Source organism: Acromyrmex echinatior, chromosome 2 (genome assembly GCF_024713525.1).
Source record: "Acromyrmex echinatior isolate Ae372 chromosome 2, ASM2471352v2, whole genome shotgun sequence".
NCBI lineage: Eukaryota > Metazoa > Arthropoda > Insecta > Hymenoptera > Formicidae > Acromyrmex > Acromyrmex echinatior.
Window position 1 is genome coordinate 13,308,020 of NC_141853.1, and position 26,875 is coordinate 13,334,894.

Genomic DNA, 26,875 nt, shown 5'->3' on the forward strand with positions numbered 1-26,875 from the left:
GGAATAACTCGATTATTTTCCAACTTGTCTACGCCAATTCATTATTACTATCATCGACGAGATATTATTAAAGACTGTCAACCCTGGGCAAATTTTTGTCCTTGCCTTTGCAAAAAAGATCCAGAGCTAATAGAAGAACACTGACATTATCGACAACTGATATAAATTTATGATTTAATTAATAATTACAAATATTTTGGATAATGTATTATTAAATTCATATTTTTTATTATATAAACGCTGCATAAATAAATATATATTGCTACAAAATTACAATTTTTTTTCTCTACAGTTAAGTTGAGAGTACAAACTCTTGCCACCGACGAGATACTATTAAAGACCGACATCCTTTGGAGTCTTGGAAGTTCGCGTCCTTGTGAATATTAAAGTGATTAAGAATTAAAGACTGATAATATTGTATTAATTTTATAATTTATTAATTTACGACGTAATTATGCATTTATATCAATAATACTCGATTTTTCTTTAAAATTGTGATTTCAGTATTATTGTCAAAGTTTGATTATCAACAGAGATGATAATCGCAGAGAAAAAAATTGTAATTTCTCTGTAATATATAAAATATTATAGCTTTACAAGTATGCATATTTATTTATGGAACATTTATGTAATAAAAAATTATGAATTTAATAATGTATGAGTCAAATATTTATATGTTAATAATAATAAATTTGTATCAATTGTCAATAATGTCAGCATTCTTCAATTATCTCCGGGCTCTCGACTGGATCATAAACATTGGCTACATAGTTCAAGGTTCACATTTTGTGGACATAGAGGCGCTTCAAAATAAAGTAATTAAATCCCGGGCATGGCCGCTCTTAGGCTTTTCTCTGATACTAGGTTTCGGTTCTTGATTGATTCCTAACGGAGACTTGTGTTACTATAATACGTTGCGGATTTTGTGCTGTAAAACCGTAAAGATCGCGCGCGCGCGCCGCATGTGTTATATGGAGATCAATGAGGTTAGGAAACGTTAGGAGAGAGAACGCGGTTTTTTTTTACAGCGTAGAACAACAGGTTTCGAGGTATATTCGCAGCAATTTCAAGGTGAGTCAAAGCAAACGTGATGGCGAGCACGGGATGTTCCGCTTTCTCTCAGGATGGACAATATTACGCGTTTTGCGGCAATGACGGCAAGTTGAAAATTTGGGAGACTGCAAGCGGCCGGTTGAAGCATGAGTACACTCCTAATCGGCACTTATCGTCACCCTGCAGTGTTATAGGATGGATCTTTGTGAGCCCGCAATCGGCGGGCAACGTATCGGTAAATATATGCGTCATGCGCTCTTCAACCACCACAGATATTCCCATTTTCTCTCCTTTTTCCTTTTTTCGTTTTATTTGTATTATTATTATGTACAATTTTATGTCGACAGTTTTTATTGTTTTTAATCCTCATCCGCACCAATATTTACCTGCCCACGTATAATATACTATTTCAAACTTTATCAATACGTAAGTTTCCGAAAGACTACATTAAACGCACATTGTATATTTCATGTTATATAGAGGCGAATTTTATGTTTCATGACAAATATTTCCAGCAAAAGGGCATTATTAATGAGATCATCTATTAACGCACATTTATAAAAATCACAATGTTAGAAACTTATTCCTCTAGTAAGATAAAATGTTTTCTGTGTCTTTTAAGCCTTCGCCAAGAAAAAGACGTAGGAGGAAGTCAATTTCGGAACAAGTCGATCGCAAAGCTGTTGTGGCAATGGGTTCGATGAGCGGAACAATTACTTTGTATGATGTAGCTGCCGCATGTGTCAGCACTACTTTAGATAATGGTCATTCTTCCACTGTCACAGCAATCGCTTGGTCAACATACGCTGGATTGATTACAGCAGCTAATGATTATCATATAGTGGAATGGAATCTTCAAGAGAATGGAATCAAATGTAAATGGAAATCTGGCAAGGCAAAAGTCACAGCCTTGGCAATTCCATCAAATGGAAAGACCTTGTTATCTGCTGAAAAAATAATCAAGTGGTGGAATTTAGCGACAAAGCAATTGATCCGCACGTTTACTGGACATGCCAATCATGTCACTTTTCTTCATACTATACAAATAGACAGTGCAACTAGTTACCTAATAAGTGCTGCCCGTGCAGACAATCATCTTTCTCTATGGATATTAGACAAAGTATATTGCATTTCTTTTCATTTCTTAATATTTCACATAATCTAACTATAACTAGGATAAAATGTTAAAAATGTTTTTAATTTACTTCTGAGATAAAGATTCTTATAGACATACATTATTAATTAATCAACAGCTAGAAATTTATTTAGTCTAAAGATAAAAAAAGTTGATTTCTTAATACTTATGTACTTGTATCATCTTATATGATAATTCATTTTGTATATAACTTATATGATACAATTTTATTGTGCACACATATTAGCTTTTATTTAGTTGTTACATGTACATTCAAAATTAATTTACAATTAAATTTCTCTGTTTAGAATAAAAATGATAAAGCATCGATAGCAACACTAGCCATTCAAGATGAGGCTACATCCATCTCGATACTTGTTGCAGAAGAATTGCAAGTCGGCATATTGGTTACTACTCAATCGGGTCAAGCACAATTATTCAAGTATCAGCCGAATGGTCATACCAAACCAGTGAAACCATCTCTTAACATTGCAGTAGCGGCAGATATCAATCAGAAGGAAACTATTCAACAGATTCCAATTTTAGCAGGTCACTTAACTGAAGATGAAAAGCTATTACTAGCGTATGGTAGTTATTTTAATTTAACATTCGAGAAAGTAATGCCCGACTTTTCCGACAAAGTGCAATGTTTAATTAGATCGGAAAGATTAGATACAAAAAAATCAAAAGAAAGGAAAGAAGAGACAATTTCTAAAATAAAACCTACTGCGATCGAAGAAGATGTTGAATATCTCGCACCAGGTAACATTTTTCGTAATTATGTATCTTCATGATAACAAATAGTTTGATTCAACGAAATCGATGAAAAACGGTAAAAAAAAAATATATATTGCAGGAATACAAGTTTCAACACAAAAAAGAAATAGAACTACCTCAGGCTCTCAATTACTTTTAAAGGATAGATTGGAAAATCTTAGTTTAAATGCAGATGCGAACACACCAGGGAGGACACCAACGAAAGGAGCCAATATGACGCAATTATTGATGCAAGCATTAAATAGCAAAGATAAAACCATTTTAACGACAGTGTTATTTACAAAAAATGAAGCAGTAATTCGTAATACCATTGCAAGATTACCAGTGCAAGCAATTATACCATTGCTTAAAGAATTAACTGTTATGTTGCAAGGCAAAACATATGTGTAATTATATTTTTTCATTTATAGATTTTTTTTCAATTTCATTTATTCTTTTTTAAAAAAAATTGCGTGAATTATTTTCTTGAGATTATTTTATTTAGGAACAAAATTGCAGTAATGTGGTTGCAAACTTTAATAATGACTCATGCAGCGCATTTAATGTCGCGACCAGATATCGCAGAGATACTTAGCCCTATTCTTAGTTTTATTGACGCAAAGTTAGCACTTCTAACAGCTGTACAAAGATTAAAAGGCAGAGTTTCTCTTATAACAGGACAAATATCTCAAGCTAACGAGGAACACAACAAGGATATAACTGAGGAAAGCTTGCTTGTTTATCAAGATCCAGGTTAATATGGCATATCGACTTCTAAAATTTTATCGAATATATTAAATCACATCTTCAAAAATATATGCAGATTCATCGGATGAAGGTGCTGATAAAGACGATGTTGATCTAAGCAGCGAATCCGATGACAATTGGGAAGAGATGTCTGATCAAGATGTACAAGATGAACACGAAGAAGAAGATAACAAAAGCGTTAAATTTGATGACGATGATGTGGACGATAACGAGTCTATACACAGCTGAAATCTATCAAATTGATTGGTAATGATTTGTTTACTTAACTATTAAATTACTATTAATTTAAAATAGATTAAGTAAAAAAGAATTATAATTTGAGAAATATTAGCTAAATATGGTTACTTTTCTAAAAATTTCATATTAATATGTTAATAACTTAATATTTAATTTTTACTAAAATAATATAGAGAAATAAAATAATAAAAAATTAAAATAATATAAATTTTATATTAAGGCATATTCGAAATGGATTCTGATCAAAAATATTTTATTTTCAAAGAAGAGATTACGATAGAAATCTAGGAAATAATTGAACGATTCCGACCAGAATCTATTCCGAATAATTTTATAATATGATACGTGTTCTGCAATGTATTATACTGTTCATATCATTTATTTGTAAACTATATTTAAACGTTTAAAAAGAAATGAGTTTTTTTTATATTTCAATTATTATTTTCAGTAAAAATTTTGATTATTACTACTATGGAGACATTCTTGATGAAAGACAGATGTAATAAAGATGGTGCTGTAAAAAGTAATATCTTTTTCTTCATGAGACATTTATTTTCGCTATTATGTGAGGATGAAAATACAGCATTCTTTAATAAAAAAATCATGAAAGCTAATACGTTTTTCTTGTTCATAACAATCATCCTTGTATACCTTGTAATATTTTTAAGAGAGAAATACATAAATGTATAATTCTATATATATGAATAACAAATAAGTAATATAATTTTTTTAATATATCTTTCCTCGTTAATCCATCCATTAATTAAATCTAATATTATATTTAAATATAAAGAATAAATATAAAATAATGTAAAATAAAAATATTTTCCTCGCGCATGAGTAAGATTTATATGTACCGTATATACGAAATATGTAAATCTTATCGTGAAATTTCGTTGCCGGGCGACTCCCGGCGACTTCGTGCGACGCCTGACAACTCCGAGCGACGATGACTCCGGGCAAAGATGATGAGGATGCCGACGTTATGTTTTCAAAAATTTACAAAAAACAGTTAAATCCCTAAAAAAAGCTCTTTGAAAAAGAAAAAAATATACGCCAAACATAAAAAAGGTATCGAATATTATATTCCTTTTAATAAAAAACAGATATACAGGGTTGGCCATATTCGATGGAAAGATGTTTTTTTTTCAATCATGGGAAACGTCGTTACTCGATCTCTGTCAAAAGTTACAGTGTTGCCAGATCTTTCCGTCGAATATGGCCAACCCTATATATAGAAATAAATGCAAGTATTTCATAACGTAAGATATGAGATAGATTGAAAGTGACTGAATAGCGAATTCGATTGGATGCACGCAGTGCGTATTGGTGTATATTAAAGCCATAGTATACAAGTTAACGTAAAGATATGTTTATAAATAAACATAAAAACTGATTAAATCGTGAAATACTGAATACACTTTATTGTGCTGTTAGGTATATGTATTTTATAATTCAAAATATTTGCATTTCACTTTTACACTTAAATTAAGTTAGTGTACAACGGCTTTAATATGCACTAGTGTACACTAATGCATCCAATCGAATTCGCCATAAAATGGTCAACTGGATTGTAGTAAAGAAAAAAACTTGGCGTCCCCCTTTCTATAGAAAATTTTCATAATAATTACCGTTTAGGATTCTATATCATGTTAGTGATACGAATTGAAAACATTTTTTTCAATAAAAAATGCTGAAAAATGATGTATCTTACAAATATTTATTTTTATCTTATCTGACTTTGTCTTATTTCCTCATACATTTTTTCGATTACATCCATTATCTTAATTATTAATTATTAATTAAATAAAATCCATTCAATAATGTATTTTTTTCCGAGTAATTATATCAAAAAAGTATGTTCAATAATACGTATTTTAATATAATTATTCATTTCATATTTTCTTTAACAGATAGGGCACTTTGCATTTTCTCCGTAACACTCTGGACTTCTGCGACTGCAATGAATTTTTTTTATTTTGATATCTAATTTTTAAAAAATTAAACTATTAAAAAATTCTATAAAGCTGCATTTTCACTTGTGTATAAATTCTGTAAAAATTATTTTGAAAATTATATACGTAAAAAAAGACTACACAAAGTAAATATTTTTAGGCTGCATTTTCACCTTTTCACTTGACGCTAAAAATGAGCGCCGTAGTGTCAAATGAAAAATATTGCAACCCAAAAATATTTACTTTGTATGGTCTCTTTATACGTACATAATTTTCAACATAATTTTTACAGAATTTATACACATGCATTAATTAAATAATAATTTTAATTCTCTCTTTATTAATCAGTTTTAATTTTGTGATTCAATAAAAAATTCTGTTTGAACAAATATAATAGATAATCGTTCAGTAACAATTGTCATTATCAAAGAACAGTTATCAAAGTCAAATTATTTTAATCGCAAAGTGAGTTATGTGTATATATATTTGCTATCGTGTTATACGAAAAGTGCATGTAAAGTAACTGCTCCTTGTTGATTGATAATGCAAACAGTCTTGCGAATGTTTATAATTAATATTTTGATTTTCAATATAATTCTCAGTTGTTTGAAAAGATATTATTGGTATAGAAAAATATAAAGTATTATTTATTGTATAAAATGTACATATATATATATATATATATATATATATATATATATATATAAAATAATTTGTATTATTTTCTCGCTTGGTTAACTTTTTTAAAATACTTGAAATATTTTCCAGAAACTGATTTTGTGATATTAAAGTTTTTGAACATTCTTAGAGATAATTATTAACTATACTTTTTTTATGCTCAAGATTATTAAATTATAAACTATAACATTAATTTAACTTTTACACAAAGATTGATTTCGTTGAATTTATTATTTCAGTTTCAAGTGAGTTGCAAAATTCATCCATAATGATAAATATTCAGAGTCCAAATGTTTTGATTCTTTGAATATTTATCTAGACAGCACATAATATTTATAAAATATTTATAAGATTTATTTTAAATCTTTCGTAAATATTTTTGTGGTCTTAGATTGCACGGATCATAAACATTTATTATATTGTGAAATATTTATTGTAAATGTATAATAAATGGTATGAAAATACTTAATGAGACATTATAATCCAAGTAAAAAATACTTATTAGAAATATTTATTTATATTTAAATATTACATAAAATATTAAGTCTATATTTTAATAATATTTCGAATAAAGCTTTATGTAAAATTTATGTAAAAGCTTTATATAAAATATCTATATAACATTTCAAAAAATGAAATATTAATAAATATTTATTATAAATATTCTATGCTGTCTGGGTACGCAGATTTTGATAGATTTAAATGAATTGTACTATGGAAGAAATTGGAACAAAGACAAGAATGAAAGACATGAAACAAAAACAGAATAATTCTGATCGGAATTCCGACTTGTTCCATAATAGATACATCTAAAATATACGTACATATATTTTGAAATTAAGGGAGAAAAGCTAATTATTTTTCAATTGAAATAAATAACATGAGGTGGAATGTAATCAACAAATACGAATCCCGGATTTACATCATGTCAAAGGGTAGACGATTACCAATAAAGATAATTTAAAAAATAACAGAAAGATTGGTTGTTATCGGTAGGCTGGTTAACTTTTTTAATCATGCACTCCGAACTTTTGTATATATCTCTTTCGTCGATAGAGAGTATATAAAGCAATTAACGAATAGCACCAGTCGATCCTTTGCGAAGTAAGCACGAGGATGAAAGTGATCGCGTTACTCTTGGCTACGGCATGCCTGGCCCATGCCACGCAGATACCCACCCAGACCGCCGACAAGACGTACCTTCTTAAGCAGAAGAGCATCTATGAGCTCTTCTGGCACGTTGATCAACCAACTGTTTACCATCCGGAACTTTACCAAAAAGCGCGATCCTTCAGCCTCGAAGATAACATCGCTTCTTTTACAGATCAGGTACTTGTTACAATGTTTTTTATACCATACGTTTTAATGTCTGTATTAAGTTTTATAAATTACAATTTTAATTTCTGTTTCTATAAGAAAAAATTAATTTTTCTTGTCTTTTTTATTTAATCTTGTAATAAAATCATAAATTTTGAAAATAATATAAAAATTGTTTGTATATAGCTGTAAAAGAAGATCATGTAATGTTGAATTTTATATATATATGTCTGAACAAAGTAGAAAGTAAAGAGAAAGAGTATCAACATAATTTTTTTGTCATTTAAATTTTACTATACTACAATTCGAAAAATGAAACAATTTTTTAGATTTGTATTTATTAAAAGATCCTTTTTATTATTTTATAATGTTTACAGTTTTTAAAGTTTGGCAGAAAGTTTCTGTACATTTCTTGTACATCGCGTACATAGAAAAACTATTAAAATCTCGAACAAGTTGATTTTCTGATTCAATTTAATAAAAAATAAAATAAAATAAAATAAATCTAATAATATCCATATGTTGATTTGTTATTCTATAGGCGGCAGTGACCGAATTCCTGCAGCGATGGAAACACGGAATGCTCCCACGGGGAGAAGTGTTTTCTGGAACTCATCCTCAGCATTACCAAGAAGCGGTTTGCTTCTTCCGCATTTTATATTCCGCCAAAGATTTTGACACTTTCTACAATACTGCAGTATGGGCACGTTTTCACATAAACGAAAGTATGTACCTGTACGTGTTGAGTGTTGCCGTGATCCATCGGCCGGATACCAATAACATCCTTCTGCCTCCTATTTACGAGGTATTCCCACATTACTTCTTCAACGAGGACGTTTTGCATAAAGCTTATCGTATTGCGATGGGCGATTCGCAAGCAGGTTGGTATATTAGTCAAGACTCAAATATTTATTCATTAAAAATTGTCTTATCAACAACTAATCTATTTTGAGATTTTTCTTTTATTTTTTATGTATTACATTTTTTTAAATTAAATTATTTAAAAAATAATTATACACATTGTTCAGTAAATTTTATATATATATATATATATATATACTCCTAATTAAAGAAATAAAAATATAAGTAAAGATTATTGAATATGAACATTTAACAAAAAATAAAAAATGATGATGTTTCAAAGGTCAAAAAGAAATAAATATCGGAAGAGAATATTTATTTACTTATTTTATAATATTCTTGAGGTTTCAAACCGGGGACCTTTGAAACATCATCATTTTTAATTTTTTGTTAAATGTTCTGACATATTCTACAGATAAAAAATATGAGACGCATATTTCACGAACAAAATTTGAGATTTTTTTTGTGAAATTATTCACGCTTGTAAGTTGCATAAATCCATGGAAGAAACGTTGCTCATGCGAACAAAGTATTATATCCAAACCATTAATTGTACAAAAAAAATACAAGAAATCAATTTTAAAGATCTTAAATTGTTCTATAATGTCTTTTATTGAGATTAAATGAAACTAGTTTGCACTAGACAATATATAACAATTAAAAGAAATTAAAGTTATATATTAATATTAAAGTATTAATTTAAACTATTTGGTTCAGGTATGAAGAAAACAATTGGTAATGCAGACTATTATTACATTCCTTCCAATTACACTAGTTGGCATACATTTGGAAATGAAATGCCGGAGCAACAAAAATTAAGCTACTTCCTTGAGGACGTTGGTTTAAACACATTCTATTTTGCAATGAATCATAATTTCCCAATCTGGATGAACAGCACTCACTATAATATGCCTCAACACATTCGTGGCGAATCGTATATATTCAACCACAAACAAATACTCAATCGCTACTATTTGGAAAGATTGTCCAATGATATGGGTGAAATCACATACATCGATTTGAACAAGCCTATTGTTCCCGGCTACTATCCAACGATGCAGCATCACAATGGATTGTCGTTCCCACAACGTCACGTTGGTTCCGAGATTCCTCTTCACGCGCACAAATATATCCAGGTTGGTAGAGTTTCATTATCAATTATCAATTATCCAAGTGTCCACATACAAATATCACAAGGATAGAAATAGTCAGGATTGGAAATATTAATTTAAAGGAATATTCTATAAAAATAATTATCATTACTTTAAAAAGTAACTTAATACTGATTATTAATTTTCAAAGTAAAGATTCGTTATTTTTTATAATGTTAAAGTAATTAGATTTAATTAGATTTAAAAATTACATTTTTAATAATCGATATGAATTCTAACAATCGATATCAAGACTTAAAAGTCTAAGCTAATCTTTATAGCAAGCTTTATTTTACATTAAACTTATTTAATAAATCTTCTGTAATTTTTTATATCAATATTTTTATTTTTTATAATATATCTTATTTCTAGGATATATATATATATATATATATATATATATATATAATATACACATATGTAATAGATAAAGATAATAGAGAATTAAAGTAACGAATTCGTTACTATAAAAATGTAAACTGTTACCATACAGACAGAAAAAAATAACAATCGTTACCGAATAAAAGCAACGACAACGATAATGGTATTAAGTAACGCGTTACTTGCCAACTTTAAAAATATTCAATAGTATTGGGAAAATATTTTCGAGATAAACGGACGATATACATTTTTCGATACTTGTAAACATTTTAACGTAGATGTTTAAAACGTTTGATAAGAATGAAAATTAAATATTAAAAAAAACGTTTCTTATAGTGATAGATTAAAATTCTAATATGTCTGCAATTGTCTCACAGGCCATACAAGATGTCCACACTCGCATTTCTGACGTCATTGACAAAGGCTACGTCGTTGATATGCATGGCAAACACATCGACATTTACAACATCATAGATCATGGTTTAAATTATCTTGGCAACCTGATACAGGGCAATGCCGATTCCGTCAATCCTATGTACTACGGACAGTTGGAACGTTTATACAAAAAAGTTCTCAGCATGGGCCCGATTCAGATCACCAAACACACGACAGTTCCCACTGCTCTCGAACTCTTCTCCACCACCCTAAGGGATCCGATGTTCTATGGAATTCAAAAGAATATCGCTACTCATTGGATGAGGTGCGACTTAAATTTGCGATTTTGCACAGTCCAATTAATATATCTTGAAATTATTTATTTAACTGACATATATTCTCCAACGTAGATATAAGGAGCGCTTGCCGAGCTACACACACGAGGAACTCCTTTTCCCGGGTGTTACGATCGAATCCGTCACCGTCGACAAGCTGTTGACTTTCTTCGATCACTTTGAATCAATGCTCAATAACGCTGTATCAGTACGCAGCCACAAGGAGGCTCAATCTTTGTTGATAAAGGCACGTCATAGTCGTCTCAATCACAAACCTTTTACCTATCACATCACCATCAACAGTGATAAAAATGTCAAGGCGATGATTCGTACCTTCCTTGCACCCAAATACGATGTTCACGGCCACGAACTGGATATAAGCGAGAATTATATGAACTTTTTCGAGATGGATCAATGGCATGTTGACCGTTAGTATCTCTTTCAAATATTTCTTTTGCTATGAAAACTGTTTGATTGATAAAATTTCATTAATTAACTTTTCTCAATCAAACATATAATATTTATTTCAAATAATTTTTTATATATAGGACCGTAACTAGTGTCGCTTGATTGTTACAGTGAAACCTGGAACCAACAAGATTGAGCGCAATAGCTACGAATCTATCTATGTCGTTCCGGATGAGATGCCAAGCGAGATTCTGTACAAGAAGATGATGAAAGCTATCGAGGGTGGCGAGACTTTCACTTACCCAGGTCAGATTTACGGTTTCCCCGATCGTTTAATACTTCCTAAAGGCAAGAAAGAGGGTATGCCGTTCAAACTCTTCGTGTGCGTGTCATACTTTGATGAGACAAGAGCCATCAAGGTGGATTCTCCCATTTGGGGTCCAAGAGTAATGGACTCTCTACCATTGGGATATCCGCTCGACAGACCGGTTCATGCCTTCAACTTCACCGTACCCAATTTCTACATAAGGGATGTTCTGATTTTCCACAAGCAGGCGGAAGAATTGAATCTCACCGCATAAAACTCGTCATTGTGCTCCGTTATTGTGTGAAACTTCGCGCTTATATACTTCGTTATATATTAGTTATGTGCGATTGCCGGGATAAGCATTAATTTATTCGCACTAAATAGAAAAGAGACGTAATATAATATAAATAAGAAAAGTGCAGTAGTGTTTTTTCCGTCAAGTGTGTAACCATGCGACATAAATTGCACCCAAAATAAATTTAATAAAAACATCCTTTACCATTTATCTCTGCTTTGGCTTTTTCGCTTTCTTATTTCATATTCTGTTTCAGTCAATTCATTATACCAGTCCTTCCATTTTTCTTTATTCGTAAGGAAAAAATTTCTTCTATTTAATTTAGTCTGTTCGAATAAGAAAGAAAAAAGTTTCGTTTATATCTATTAATTATTTAATATTTATCCTATTCAGTATCTATAATAGTTTCTCTCCTCTGTATGCTCTCTATTTTTACCGAGATACATATAAATAACAAAAATAGAACAAGATTTAAAAGAGAAAAAATGGAACAACACAAGAAGAAACAATGAAAAATACAGAAATAAATATTAAATATCGATCATCTTTAGCGTTGAATAAATAAATAATTAAATAATATAGTCAATCAAGAATTTATTTGTAAATTTTGATATTTTATCATGATATGTACACACAATAGAGATACATGTGTGACTAACTGTCACTATACGATTATTTGTTATAAGCGTATTTTTTAAATAAGAATGAGAATGTTGCATTTTTGAAAATAATAAATATATATTTAGAAATAATGTTTGCTATATTAACATGCATGATCGACATATTTATACTTCGACAGTAACGATAAAATCTATTGGTTGAAATTATTGCAAGCATATTAAACAATGTTATTATTTTCAAAAGTTAATTACTATTATTTCTCTAAAAATTTTTTATATTTATAAAATAATTATTATTATTGGTCTTCTAAAACAATGAATGTATTCGCTAATGAAAGATACGATTTATTATGTAAAAAATTTAAATTTATTTTTAATTGAATTTAAAAGAACAATAAAAAATTAAGTAAATAATAATTTTGATTTATATTTAAAATGTGTGATTTCATGTCCGACACAGTGTACAATTTATTATAATTTTACAGATTAATTTATTTTTGTATAATGTACCGTCATCAAATGTCACCAAAAGAATAATTATGCTTATGCTATCCCTGCAGTCATAACAACAAAACAATACAGCACAAATTTATTTAACGCTTATCATAGGTTATAAAACGAGAATCTTTTGAGAATTATTAATTACTGCGAATGTTTAGATACCTTTAATCTTTTGAGAAGATAAACTTAATTATTCACATATCCTTTCTTTCATCTAAACACAGCTGTTGTGCTATCATACAGAATTTTTACCGCCGACCGACGCGTCGGCGCGATGCATTTAATTTGCATACTGCACACTGTATAAAATAAGTGCATCTATATTGTCTATCGAATTTCTAAGTATATAATTGACACTTAGTAACAAGAGCTAAAAAACAAAGCGATTGCTTGCGAATTGTTTATTTTAATTGATCTGTCCGTAAATACGTTAAATTATGTACCAAACAGAAAAAATTTCTTATTTATTTTATGAAATATGTTTTTGTAATGTACTTGATATAATTAATTACATCTGTAAATGAATAAATAGAATATATTTTACAATTTTATTAGAAACACTTGATTTTTTAACTTTTATTAATAAACATATTAACTAATTTCCAGCTAATATACTTATTAATGAAATATTTCTACCAGTCCGTTTGTGTGTGTATACGTAATAAAAATAAATACAAATATTTTTTTAATAATTTAATCTTATGTATAAAAAAGGACATATTTTATAAACTGTTCAATCTAAAAGTTGCTAAGCAGTTTTTTATTAGTAAAATATATCGCGTCTTATATCAAGGTAAAAATGATAGATTTCAGAAAAAATAATCTTTGAAAAATGACATGTAAACACTGAAACCCAATTAAATCACTATACTACTGATATATACATAAGATATTTTTATAATTTCAATTCAAGTCAAAAGTCATGAGCGATATAAAAACACTATGTTATTTTATATTTATATCTATTTGCGCAGTTATAATTAATCTCGTATTATTCTTTAAGGAAACAATTTTTTAGCTTGAATTCGTTATTGTAAACAAGATCCGCTGCAAAGAATTTGCGCAAAGTTTGCAATACTTTCGTGTCGATCATGTGTTCGAAGTCATATCCCGCGTGATGACCTTTTGCACGAGAACGAATCTAGCTTTCAACTCGTTTAATAATATTTGTTTTAATGGCGTTTATCTGGTGTGACACAAGACATATTCAGAGAAATCATTGGTACGAATATATACGTGTATATATAATAATATGTAATACACGCGCGCGTGTGTCATACTTATTCTTTATCGCTACCTTAAATAATCAGCTTTGCTACCGCATGTCCCGAAAATTAAGAAAAAGACTCACATCAAAGAAGAATTACTGTATCAGATACAGTGTTATCAGGATATACAACAGGAAATAATAAAAAATTAACAAATGGATTTGTATCTATTGACAAGAATTTAAATAAAGCGGTTAATGATAAATACAACTAAATAAATTTATAAGTAATCTATATTTGCAATTAATCTGTTTGATAATAAAATTAATAAGAATAATATCTAGCATTCGCTTTCCATAAATAAAATGAGAATAAAGAATTCAATATCGGATCGAACGATTTCAGTATCCACTGTCTAATGCCCTTATGACCTATCGATTTGATTGCGCGCTCGACGAAGGTGTATAAAAGTGCGAGCGCAGCGTCGGGCGCTGTTCAGAATAAATCTCGTCTGCGATGAGCGTTGGAAAAGTTTGGAAAATGAAGTTCCTGGCGGTATTAACCATCGTCACGACCATCAGCTTCAACCTTGTAGCAGCAGACTACAATACTATTCAAATTGCTGACAAAGATTTCCTTCTGAAGCAGAAAAAAATTTACAATCTTGTATACTATATCTCACAACCCTCCCTCGTAAATCCTTCATTGTACGAGGAAGGTCGCTCGTATAATATCGAAGCCAACATAGACTCGTATACTAACACGGTAAATACGAAATAGCTAATTCTCATGGTTGCATCAATGATTATCCTACAACATACAATTAGATCCATCGCAATGCCTTTTATAAAATATTCATCTGGATCCTTTATATCGTTTTGCAGACTGCGGTGAAGAACTTCCTCTATTTATACGAGAATGGTATGCTTCCTCGTGGCGAGCTTAGTTCCTTGTACTATCCAAAGCTCCGTAAGGAAACGGAGGCGCTATTTCGCCTACTCTATTACGCCAAAGATTTCGAAACCTTTTTTAAAACGGCGCTATGGGCCCGTATTTACATCAACGAGATGCAATTTGGTGAAGCCATGTACGCCGTAATTACACTCCGCGACGATACCAGATTCATTCAGCTGCCGCCTCCTTATGAGCTGTACCCGTATGGATTCTTCAACTCCGAAGTGCTCAAGAAAGCATATCACGCGAAACTCTTCGGTAAACTTGGTACGTCTTAATCAAATTTATCCTTGTTCATCCTTGTCAATTACATCCTTGTCTTATACTCGAAACCATTAATTTGTTCATAAACTGAAAGAAGTGCATGCAATTTTCAGAATGTTGTGATATTTTTTTTCGATTAGATATATTAGGTCATTTAAAAAGTATCCGCGGTTTTTTGTTCAATTTTTGAATGAAAAAACCGCGGATACTTTTTAAACGACCCAATATATTTGAGTAGATATTATTTTCAATGTAAATTTTATTTATTAAATCTTTAGTGTTATACGTAATTAAAGTTTACGTGTTTTCGATTGAACCGTTCTCAATGTAGACTCAAAGAAGTTCGATGAATACGATACCTACATCATTCCGGCAAATTACTCCGGATGGTACATGTCCCGCGAGTACGATGTGGAGCATAAGATTAATTACTTCACCGAGGACATTGGCTTGAACGCTTTCTACTTTTACGTGCGGCAAGAATATCCATTTTGGTTAAAGGGCGAGGAATTCGGCTTGGAGAAGAATCGCGGGATGAATTACCTTTACGGTCACAAACAGTTGCTGTCTCGTTATTATTTGGAGCGGTTATCCAACGACATTGGTAAAATCGAAGATTTCGATTGGCACAACAAGTTCTACATCGGATACTATCCGACAATGACCTATCACAATGGATTGCCGATGCCACAGAGACCATACTGGAGCAAGTTCCCTTATTACAAGTACAAATATATAAAGGTGCAGTTTAGCGCTTTAGCCAATTACTAAATTACTTAACAGAACAAGTTTGACTGTACAGTAAAAAAAATTGTATATTTATGTTGAAAACGGTCCACTCACGTGTTAATAGTTTGTGTTGAATTTTTTAAAACATATTTGAGTATTAATTTAACATAATGTGATTATATTATTTAAAGGTTTTGTGTAAAATTAATATTCAACGTTTCTTAGTGTCAAAATGACACAATTTATGAGTAAGTGAATAAGTAACATAAAAATAATGTGTTTTAAAACGTTAATTCTAAGACAAATGAATGAAATATGTGTTAATTTAATATATCATATATGTTAATTTTCCGAAAAAATATGTTCCCGATTTTTTTTACAAACTGTGTCAATATTATCTTCCTTTGTATTTATTCTTTTATATATTTATATTACCTTCTAACATATTTATTTTGTGTAAAATTAACTCGAAAATTTGAGTGGACCGCGATTTGGGACATGCGATTTATGTTAAATTCAACACATTTTTTTCCAACTATATATATCGTAGAATATTTAAATATTTTATATCGTAATATATACAATATCTAAACACACATATCTCATTAGTCTTGTAAACGGGAAGAATGCTTATTAAAGTCGCTCATTTTATTTGTCGCTTTTATCATCCAATATACACCGTTGTGGGCACGTGACACATTAATTAATCTGTTGCCGCTTTTAGGACATAGAAGACATAGAATCTCGAATATCGGCAGCCATTGACTCAGGATTTATCTTGGACGCAACTGGTAAAATGATCAACATCTACACATCCGAGGGTCTCAACATTCTTGGTAATATTATTGAGGGCAACATGGATTCCTGCAATCCCGATTTTTACGGCAGCATCGATCTACTTGCGAGAAAAATCTTTGGATACAACTTGGAACCATCAACCCCGTATCAGATTATACCTAGTGCCTTTGAGTTTTACAGCACGTCCATGAGAGACCCTGCATTCTATCGTTTTTACAAAAGAATATTGTCCTACTATTTCAGGTATTATCTAAAAGACCTAAAAGTAAAATTTTCTGCGAGTGTTTTAAATACTTTACATTTAAAATAACGATCTCTTTTCAATAATACGAATATGATTTTTATTTAGGTACAAATTGCATCAAAAACCGTACAACAAGAACGAAATTATTTATCCCGAATTGAAGATCGAGTCCTTTGTCGTAGATAAATTAATTACCTATTTTAATCAGTTTGATACTTCGATCAACAACGGTTTGATAATGGATGATGCAAAGGAAGCGGAAAACACGTTGATCAAAATTCGTCAGTATCGTCTAAATCACAATCCATTTAGCTTCCATCTCGCTATCAACTCCGAGAAATCTATGAAAGCCGTGATACGCATTTTCCTCGGACCAAAGTATAACAGTCATCACAAACCGATTGATTTCGCTGAATACGCAATGTACTTTTATGAAATGGACAACTGGGTAGTCGATCGTTAGTATTTCGATTTAATGTCTTACTATGCATGTCTTACTATGCATGTACAATGTCGTATTTGATTGTAGAAATAGATATATAGGGGAAAAAAGACTCTAATTTAATTCTCTACGTTGCATTGCAGTAAACGCCGGTATGAACAAGATTGTCCGAAATAGTCAAGACTGCTTCTTCACCATGCCCGATCCGGAACCAAGTGAAATCCTATACAAGAAGTTGCTTAAGGCCTTGGATGGTTCCGATAAATTCTCGTACGCGGAAAGAATCTACGGATTCCCTGAGCGTCTGCTCTTACCTAAGGGCAAGAAAGAGGGTATGCCCTTTCAGATCTTCGTATACATCAATCCGGTCGAAGGAGAACTGATTCCTTCTATGTCCCGCGTCTTTGGTGGCTACAAATTTGACAATAAGTCATACGGATTCCCCTTGGATAGACCTGCTTTCAATTTCCGCTACGCTGGACCGAACATGATGTTGAAAGACATTATGATCTACCACAAGGACGAGACGGAGTTGAATATGACTTATTGATCGCTATTCACGCTTTAAATCTGTCATCATTTGATTCAGTTATACTGCACTCAATCATGCTTCTAAATGTATCAAAATGTAGTTTTACGTCTTTTACAATAAAGAATTTTTTATGAATCACAAATATACGTATTAATATATTAACGCGTACTGTCCACAATTATAAATAAAAAAAGTTCGACTTAGTAATTAATTTATAGCGATTACTGTTAGAATTCTGCGATAGATTTTTTGTTTCATTGACAACATCATGCTCTGAATAAAAGAGTTAATTATTTTGATAAATCATAAATAGAAAATGAAAATTGCTTTTTAACTAATAATAAAATTCTTTGTACATAATGCGATGTTTTAAGATCAATAATTTCCTTTTTCAAAGAAAATCTCTTATAAAAAAAATATATTGTACACTTTTGCCTTATTTTTTTAGGAAAATTTCCGTTAGCTGTAGACCACGATTTTGGTCATACCCTATTATAATTCGTGGCCTTTAACGGATTGAATACCATAGTCCAATACCTCCGTGTACATTCCTCGTATGACACAACGGTCAAATGCATGGCCGAGGTGAAGGTAAGCGGCCCCTTAAGCGGCGCAGGTGAAGAGTAAAATTCAGTTTTGCTATGACCGTTGACTGGTAAACAGGTCCGACCGGCTCGCGAGATAGTCTCGAGAAGTCATCTTGACAGCCGCGGCTATTCTAAAACGGCAATTTCTTCCTTCCTTGGTCTTTACAGTGAATTAACACGCCATGGAATTTCGTACGTTTGTTGTAAGTTGCGAACATTATTTTTATCATTCACTCTTTAAGACATGAGCAACAAACGAATCGTATTAGATCTAAACTTCTCTAGATTCTTTTTCATCTTTGGATTCTCTGTAAACTATATTTCCTTTCGTTAACCAAAATTTGACACGTAGGCGTTTCATTTATAACTTCCTATTATCTATAATTCAAAACGAAAAGAAAAGAAAAGTAATTCTAATTACTCTCTGACGAAGAAATTTGCTTTAATTTAATAAAGAAAATTTTCAAGAATTAAAATTTAATGCGTGTCAATTTGTACGTGTAAGTTCTTAAGCATTTCTATTATAAATTTAAACTTTAAATTGAGCTGAAAATCAAATAAAAATAAGACAAATGTCAAGATTTATATACGAAAATAAATTATAAGAAATCCAATTTGACACCGCAACATCAAACTCTTCGTGATTTGTATCCACAAAATTAGAAGTTAAAGGAACAATTATCAAAATTTCATACAATCATCATATTATATATGGCAGTGCATTTTTCTTGTAAAAGTGACGCAATACCAGAAAGGAAATTATTTGAAAATTAACAGATACAAAATTATCAGTTTTAAATCGCGTTATTCTTGAAGAAGCAAATTCGAGACAGATATTTATGTGATCGTTGGCAACTTACAGCCGTGTCCTGCTAAACAAATCGAGTCTGCCGTTTCTGTCGATACCGGTTCGGAGACGTCATTGTCCTCGTAACTGTATCGGCACTTCCTAACGCTTAGATCTACTGCAAGAAAGTAGGACGGACATCCACCTTTTGCAATGAGAAGAATTCTTTCATCAAAAATTGTCAAATTTTACTGGACTTACACCTTAGTTTAATAAGGGTCTCGCTAATTAATAATTACATCTTCCTATAATATATGCAAGTTGAAAATAAACTGGGCTATTGCACGTTACGATTCAATTAGATAATAAAATTATACAAAATATGAACGATTCTACGGATAGATTTTATTACCGCAATAATATTATTTCGCCAATAAAAATCAATAAAAGTTTTTTCTCATTTTCCTAAAAGACGATGTAAATTTTATTGTACATTGCTATGTTATACAAGTCTCGGTAGGTTAATTTATCGTTTTGTCATATCTACGATATTTGTAACGATAGGAATTGCATGAAACAAATGTCTATTCCTTTTCAATCTTGAATGCATTTTTATTCATTTATAGGAATGGCATGGAGTATATTTCTATGCTTTTCAATCTGTAAATGATAATCTGTAATAGTATTTTGTGCGCATTGTGAATATTACTTAATTTAAAATTCTGAATAGGAAATATAGTTTTTTTAATCCAGTTATATAATATAAAAAAAATTTTTCTTTTAAAATGGACCATGTACACTATTCAATTCAAAATTGTGAAGAAATTTTTCGTTTTAATTCAACTGAGTTAAAAAAAAATTGTATTGTAAAAATATATCATGAGAATTCTCTTTCATTTAATAGTTAAAAGAAACATAAAAAGAATTACGTAAATATATACAAAATAAATGTTACTCTCTCTCTTATATAAATTTCTTATTTTTAATTAATAAATTAATCTCTTTTATTAATCTCTTTATATTTTATATTAATACATTTCCTTTATTATACAGCTAGCGTATATTTTTTGTATAAAAGTTTTAAAATAATAACTATAGAATTTCATGTAATTACTGCTTTAATTTATTCAAACTTTTATACGTATAAAAATTTTTTTATATGGAATCCAAATTTTTATAGATCTAAAATACGGATTCAGATGGATATTGAATATTTCCAATCCATTTCAATTCATTTTCGTTTGTTGGAAAGAAAGGCAATAAATAGATAGTTATTTTCTATGCGAAATCCTTTCTCGATCTTTAAAAAATTAACAAATAAATTCGCAATGTGTTATAACTATAACGTAACATCATACGCTTTAAAGATATATTGAAGAAGATGTATTGAATAAGATGAAAAACACATGTAGACGTGCATATCTGCACGTGTGTGCATCTTCATATTATATTATTCTCCATATTGTTTTCTTAAATATTGTTAGTTCCTGAATGTATAAAAGAAGATTCATCAGTAAAACGGTATAATGCCTCGGTTAGTAGGGCAACGCTCGAGTAACACGCACGTTATAAAATAGGCTGAACAGCCCGCAGCGAGAAGCGTGGATCGTGGACCGTGTACCGTTAGCATCGTACGCATACCTCGGTAACTTGAAGGAATATCTCGTAATCATCGTCGGTGTCGACGCGATGTAACGTAATACCTGTTAGCCGTTACCCATAAAGAGAATTTACATAAAAAAAAAGATTCGACATTACAGCGAAAAGATCGGGAAAATCAAATATGAGTCATGATTGCGACAAAATTGAAAAATATTATTTATAAATTATATATTTATGTTACAATTACATATTTATATAATTGTTGAATCTTTTGCGTTTTGTCGTTTTCGAAGAAATTGATCCATTTATAGTTGCAACGTGTTGCTAAGGATTATTGAATAAATTTTTCTTCAAGTGTGTGTTTTCTCAGCTAATTTAGTTTTTTTTTTTTAGTAAATATAATTAAAATAATTAATCATACTGCGGAGCAAACTGAAATTTTTTTAATGAAAAAACGAGAGAACTACATATATCTAATCGTAAGATATATAAACCATTAAACATTTATATCTTCGCTTATAGGCCATGTAGAAGAAAAATAAAAACACTTTTATTATATAACTCAAACCAAAGCTATATGGATTGAGCCTATTCAGAATTTGATTGTTTCAACCGTTTTGAGATAATCTGATGATCTCGGATGCCGGAACTCTTGCGTATGATGAATATACTGCTTAATCAGTTCGTCACGCATAAACTGTGTGATGCTGAGAAGACGCTAATGTGTCTTAATTCTGTAATTATTTTCTTCTGTAAAACAAATCATTGTTATCTAGATGATACTCTTGTGTGCATCATCATACGCCGAAGATGAGTCCAAAAATACCAAACCGGTTGTTGACGACAACAAGTCCACACGAACCGAAGAGCCTCCAGAGGGATATTATGCGTTCGTCGAATCACCGAATGCGGAACCACCGAGAGTTCGGCCACCGCCCTACATTGACAGCGATAAAGAATGTTACGGTAGGTCCGGAATAAGCAAAGCGAAACCTATAATAGTTTCAATATTCTTACTTATAATTACACTTAACGCTATTTATAAGAATTGTCCCGTAATTATCGGTTCCTATAATAGTTAAAAATTCGCATTTTTAATAATTAAAGAAATTATTATTGTATAATAATACATTTATTTCAAACTCTGAGTATATTGACTTTCGATACTAATGATGTTTTATATAATTTGTCATTTATATTATATTTTTTATAGGTAGCGATAAACATGGAAAAGGATATGTTTCCATACATAATATATGCGGAGATTTGAATAAAGGCTATATTCCGCGAAATCCAATGAACCAATACGTAAACGGCTCGTCATATCCTTTGTAAGTGAGAGATAATAAATTAAATAAAGTCATTATTAAGTTAAGTCAGATCGCGGAATTAAACAATTTTTATTAAATTAGCAACGTTTGTAAATTTTTTTCACAGTGCACTGATAAAGAATCATACTCTCAAGTTCCTTAGTAAGGCGTTACCAATTCTCAAAGCTGACGATTCACTGCCAAAGGTCGCCAAAGTGCATTCATTGTCACAAAATTCGTAAGTATGGTGTTCTCACAATTTGCATTCTCAACTTGCCAAATTTTTCTTTTATAAATTAAGAATTTATTTTGAATATTTTATATATCATCTTTTCATATGTATACGTCCTATACATAATTTTTTCCATTCGTTTTTCAAATATTATGCATGATATATATATATATATATATATATATATATATAGAGTTGCTTTTTAATAAATGAAAACTGCAATAGTATAATGTAATTTTTAATTTTTATCTAATAATAATAGATACTAATTTGATATATCGAACCAACTAATAACGCACAACTAATTCTCTCTCCGTAGCGTTGATACAGATGAAGAAGAAAAACATGATAGAAGCAAAAGATCCAGTCCATTGGATTCGACTGTAGTTCCGGATTCCAGTCGACACGGTCGCAAATTTTGCGATAACGGTAGTGGAGTGTAAGTATATTTGTCTCAATTATGTCTCAATAAGTTTCAAGTTCTATCACTTCTACCTAAATATGTATTTAAAATGGAAATGGCATTTTGCATTTTCCATTTTAAATGGTTTTTGGAAAATCATTTTCATTTTAAATGGAATCATATCTATTATTTAATCATTTGTAAAATAGGTAAATGGTTTTCATAAATTTTCCCTATAATCGTTGACGTTAACGATAAGAAAAACTAAGTCCCATATGATTAGCCAAAATTTTTTATGAATATTTAAATAAATTGCAAATTAAACTATAAAGAGAAAATTAATTTCAGATAGTCCATAAATATCAAATCTTAATAAAAAAATAAATATTCTAGCTTTATGTAAAATACTATTATATATAGATTTCTAAAAATATGTATATTACTCTTAACATCTAATCTTGACCGTAACCAGCGCTTCTCATATTAATTTGATTTATTCAAGTAAACATTTTCAAATCATAATATTAAAAAATTTAAAATATTCTCAAAAACTTTATTTATAATACTGTACTATGATACTTTATTTATAATACTGTACTATGATACTTTATTTATAATACTATAATCAGGGTTTTCCATTGAAAATGGATTCCAAACGTAAAATACTTTTAAAAAATGTATACCACCCTAACAGAAAGTTTTTTAACAAAAAACTATATAGATTGAAACAAGATTTTATAAATTTTTAATTTTTCGTAAATATTGTAGTGGGATGTAGAGTAGTGTTGTTCGTTTGAAAAACCAAGAAATCCTCCGCCTTCAAACAACGTCTACAAATATCTACAAAAAACTATGGATTTCTGAGACAAACAAACCTCAATGAATGTCCCACTACGAATAATTAAGGATTTTTAAGATTTTGTCTCAATTTATATAGTTCTGTATTTTTTTGTACAAATTTTTTTTCGCTAGAGCAGAAAAACCTATTTTGCACTCAAAAACTATAATATTTAAAATATCTATTTATCCATTTTACCTTTAAAATGGATCTGAAAAACTCATTTTGCATTTTGCATTTTAAATACACTTTTTAAAAATATTTTACTAGTATTTTAAATGGAATTCGAAAGACATTTTATCAGCCCTACCTATGCATATATTATTAGGTGTTGGAATTAATTCGTAGCGTTTTACAAGTGATGGGAAGTACTTTCATTAATGTATTTTTTAATGCTCATGTGAAATAAATAACATTCTTTCATTAAAAAACGCTACGAATTAATTCCAACACCTAATAGATTGGCAATATATTGGCAATCAGGTAGCCACGTATAATGAACTATTTTTTTTTAATGTCAATTTTCCGAAAGCATCGATACTGGTAAAATAATATAAATTTTTGAAAATAAAGATGATTTCCTTTTAAAAAGAGAGAAGAAGATCCTTCAACGATCGGGACGATTATCGTTTCCTTTAGAATTTAGAGTTTACTTATAGGTATATTAACGCAATCTTAATAATGTAGTTTCTTTTTGGCAAATAGGATGTGCATGTTATTTAAAGCGATCCAAGGCGAGCCGATCACGTCATCGGCATCAGCCATCGAACGCCGGGATGATCCTTCGACATCCGATTATCGACGAGGAGAACGCGTACCATCACAGGAAAAAACGGAATATACGGGTCCGCCGACACCATGTCCAGCCAAAGTCGAATATGCGACTCCGGTTTTCGCCAAGAATTATCAAGGTGTTTGGAGATACGTGGTGCAGATACCTTACGAAGGTTACTTTACGCAGACAATCGAACTCACCAGATGCATGTAGGGTTCCGATTATACTAATTTGCAGTGTAGTTAACCATCTGAAGTCCAAGAGTAATATGTATTTTCGTCATTGTAGGCAATCGAGATGCCATTACTTGGATGGTGGATGTTTATCGTCGCCAAGATGGACGAGTTTATTGGTCGCTGAAATATTTTACCCGGACACGTTCTTAGAGGAGAATCAAGAGGGTGCCGGTATCAGTTCTGCTACTCGAGATCCTGTCGCTGGATCACCACCACCGGTTCACGATTTTCAAAATTATCAGCAATATCTGCAAAAACGCGCGAGCACGGGAGAAGCACGTAACAATGGTGGTTCTCAACAACATCATTGTGATGGTGTCGATGAAATGGGTTGCTTTCAAGTAAGAGCTACATCTTCGCTTTTCTTATGTTCACTTATCTACTGAACTTCCAACACGATCAAATATCAGTAATTGAGGTTTATTTTTTGCAAAAAGTATAATTTATTCTAAAATTAGTTTTTATCTATATAGTCTTTAAAAATTCTTTTCGTAATATGGTATATCGATTGATATTGTTTAATGTTATAAATTAGCGGATAATTCTTTAATAAATATATTTATTTTTTTATATCTTTATTCCTGTTTAGGTACGACTATATTACGATTGGTTCTTGGTACCCGGAAGCTGTAAATGTTGGCGACCGGATTACTTCAATCGATACGTCCGTCGTAGCGGTTCAAATGTTGAATTATGATGAACTTTACACAGGAATGTATTGTATATTTTACATTCTGAGAACATATCACGTTGCTTTACTTCAGCGATTATATTTCAATCGTTGCTCCGTGCACGTATGAAGTTGGAGCGACTTACCTGAGTCAATCCAAATATCGCGCATAGTCATTGGCACGTCTATTTAATACAAAATCATTTTTGCTCATACATTAAATTATTTGATACTAATTTTTTTATCACAATTAAATGTGATAGTTTATAGCATTACAATAGTAAATTATAAGCGATCAAATATATTTGATTATATCTTTGATCTTCAATGTAGCCAACTTAAGTTTAATCATGCGAAAAACTATCAATTTTATACATTAATTTTATACATTAATTAGAATAAGTAAAAAAGACAGTTGAAGAAGCAAAGAAATAGATGACAATACAAAAAAATTTTCGAATACTAAAAAAATATTGTAATACTAAAAAAATGGTTTCAGATACAGAAATTTGAATACTTATATCTTTTTACGCTGCCATTTAAATTGACAAAATTATTATTTAAAACGAAAATACGATTTCTTTTAGCCATAAAAATAAAACAATGTTGAATGATATTTTATCACTATACTATTCTTGATAGTATCGTAAATAGACTACAGAATATGTGTCATCAAAAATTGTTATGTGTTATAGTGATAATTATTATAGTATATTTAAAGTTATAATAATAATTATTATAAATTAGTATTATTATAATTATCAATGATTATTATAATTATAATAATTATCAACAAGTTACTATTTATATATGTGTGGCATTATAATAATTATTATTATATTAAACTATTCCTTACACATATATATATATATATTATAATTGTATAAATCATAACTGTAGTTATATCTAAACTATTGTTTAAATAAAGAAAAATAATAATTACTTCTTGTTTAAATTATTTCCTTGTCATAATAATAACAAAATTATTTAGTTGAAAATGGTAAAAGATCATAGATATGTTTATACATATAATCATAACAAAGAAATAAAATATATCATGAGAAAACGATAACATTATATATATATATATATATATATATATATATACCAATTATATAAACTTGCTGTGTT

The 26,875-nt window shown here is 30.2% G+C and overlaps 4 protein-coding genes and 1 long non-coding RNA gene across 5 annotated transcripts; 4 read left to right on the top strand and 1 right to left on the bottom strand.

The window, feature by feature from the left end:
- Positions 1-874: 874 nt before the first annotated feature.
- Positions 875-4,563, top strand: LOC105151873 (WD repeat-containing protein 43). The gene is made up of 7 exons (XM_011065827.2): positions 875-1,288; positions 1,676-2,173; positions 2,497-2,950; positions 3,045-3,351; positions 3,450-3,697; positions 3,768-3,958; positions 4,398-4,563. The coding sequence occupies exons 1-6, from the start codon at positions 1,091-1,093 to the stop codon at positions 3,938-3,940; spliced, it is 1,878 nt and encodes a 625-aa protein (XP_011064129.2). The 5' UTR covers positions 875-1,090; the 3' UTR covers positions 3,941-3,958; positions 4,398-4,563.
- Positions 4,564-7,654: 3,091 nt separating this feature from the next.
- HEX70b (hexamerin 70b) lies at positions 7,655-12,222 on the top strand. The gene is made up of 6 exons (XM_087402773.1): positions 7,655-7,911; positions 8,441-8,780; positions 9,478-9,896; positions 10,670-10,992; positions 11,078-11,430; positions 11,582-12,222. Exons 1-6 carry the CDS (start codon positions 7,699-7,701, stop codon positions 11,989-11,991), a joined length of 2,058 nt encoding a protein of 685 aa, XP_087258899.1. The 5' UTR covers positions 7,655-7,698; the 3' UTR covers positions 11,992-12,222.
- A 2,611-nt stretch (positions 12,223-14,833) lies between these two features.
- Positions 14,834-18,446, top strand: Hex70a (hexamerin 70a). Its single transcript, XM_011065825.2, has 6 exons — positions 14,834-15,106; positions 15,226-15,562; positions 15,891-16,300; positions 17,013-17,329; positions 17,436-17,788; positions 17,916-18,446. The coding sequence occupies exons 1-6, from the start codon at positions 14,858-14,860 to the stop codon at positions 18,320-18,322; spliced, it is 2,073 nt and encodes a 690-aa protein (XP_011064127.1). The 5' UTR covers positions 14,834-14,857; the 3' UTR covers positions 18,323-18,446.
- Positions 18,447-18,918: 472 nt separating this feature from the next.
- Positions 18,919-26,348, top strand: spz6 (Spaetzle domain-containing protein 6). Its single transcript, XM_011065824.2, has 8 exons — positions 18,919-19,094; positions 22,057-22,246; positions 22,494-22,611; positions 22,718-22,828; positions 23,142-23,261; positions 24,769-25,047; positions 25,127-25,415; positions 25,664-26,348. The coding sequence occupies exons 1-8, from the start codon at positions 19,074-19,076 to the stop codon at positions 25,769-25,771; spliced, it is 1,236 nt and encodes a 411-aa protein (XP_011064126.1). The 5' UTR covers positions 18,919-19,073; the 3' UTR covers positions 25,772-26,348.
- On the bottom strand, positions 22,057-25,133 carry LOC147910514 (uncharacterized). The gene is made up of 2 exons (XR_015544196.1): positions 25,039-25,133; positions 22,057-22,217 (listed from the first exon to the last, which is right to left on the bottom strand). It is a non-coding gene; the product is annotated as an uncharacterized LOC147910514 (long non-coding RNA).
- Positions 26,349-26,875: the final 527 nt, after the last annotated feature.

Coding starts and splice junctions, on each gene's coding strand:
- LOC105151873 (XM_011065827.2), top strand. CDS start 1,091: ATGGCGAGCACGGGATGTTCCGCTTTCTCTCAGGATGGACAATATTAC. Junction 2,951..3,044: donor TGTTGAATATCTCGCACCAG/GTAACATTTTTC, acceptor TATATATTGCAG/GAATACAAGTTTCAACACAA. Junction 3,698..3,767: donor GCTTGTTTATCAAGATCCAG/GTTAATATGGCA, acceptor AAATATATGCAG/ATTCATCGGATGAAGGTGCT.
- HEX70b (XM_087402773.1), top strand. CDS start 7,699: ATGAAAGTGATCGCGTTACTCTTGGCTACGGCATGCCTGGCCCATGCC. Junction 7,912..8,440: donor TCGCTTCTTTTACAGATCAG/GTACTTGTTACA, acceptor GTTATTCTATAG/GCGGCAGTGACCGAATTCCT. Junction 11,431..11,581: donor GGATCAATGGCATGTTGACC/GTTAGTATCTCT, acceptor TGATTGTTACAG/TGAAACCTGGAACCAACAAG.
- Hex70a (XM_011065825.2), top strand. CDS start 14,858: ATGAGCGTTGGAAAAGTTTGGAAAATGAAGTTCCTGGCGGTATTAACC. Junction 16,301..17,012: donor ACAAGTACAAATATATAAAG/GTGCAGTTTAGC, acceptor TGCCGCTTTTAG/GACATAGAAGACATAGAATC. Junction 17,330..17,435: donor ATATTGTCCTACTATTTCAG/GTATTATCTAAA, acceptor ATTTTTATTTAG/GTACAAATTGCATCAAAAAC.
- spz6 (XM_011065824.2), top strand. CDS start 19,074: ATGGAATTTCGTACGTTTGTT. Junction 22,247..22,493: donor CAGCGATAAAGAATGTTACG/GTAGGTCCGGAA, acceptor TATTTTTTATAG/GTAGCGATAAACATGGAAAA. Junction 25,416..25,663: donor ATGAAATGGGTTGCTTTCAA/GTAAGAGCTACA, acceptor ATTCCTGTTTAG/GTACGACTATATTACGATTG.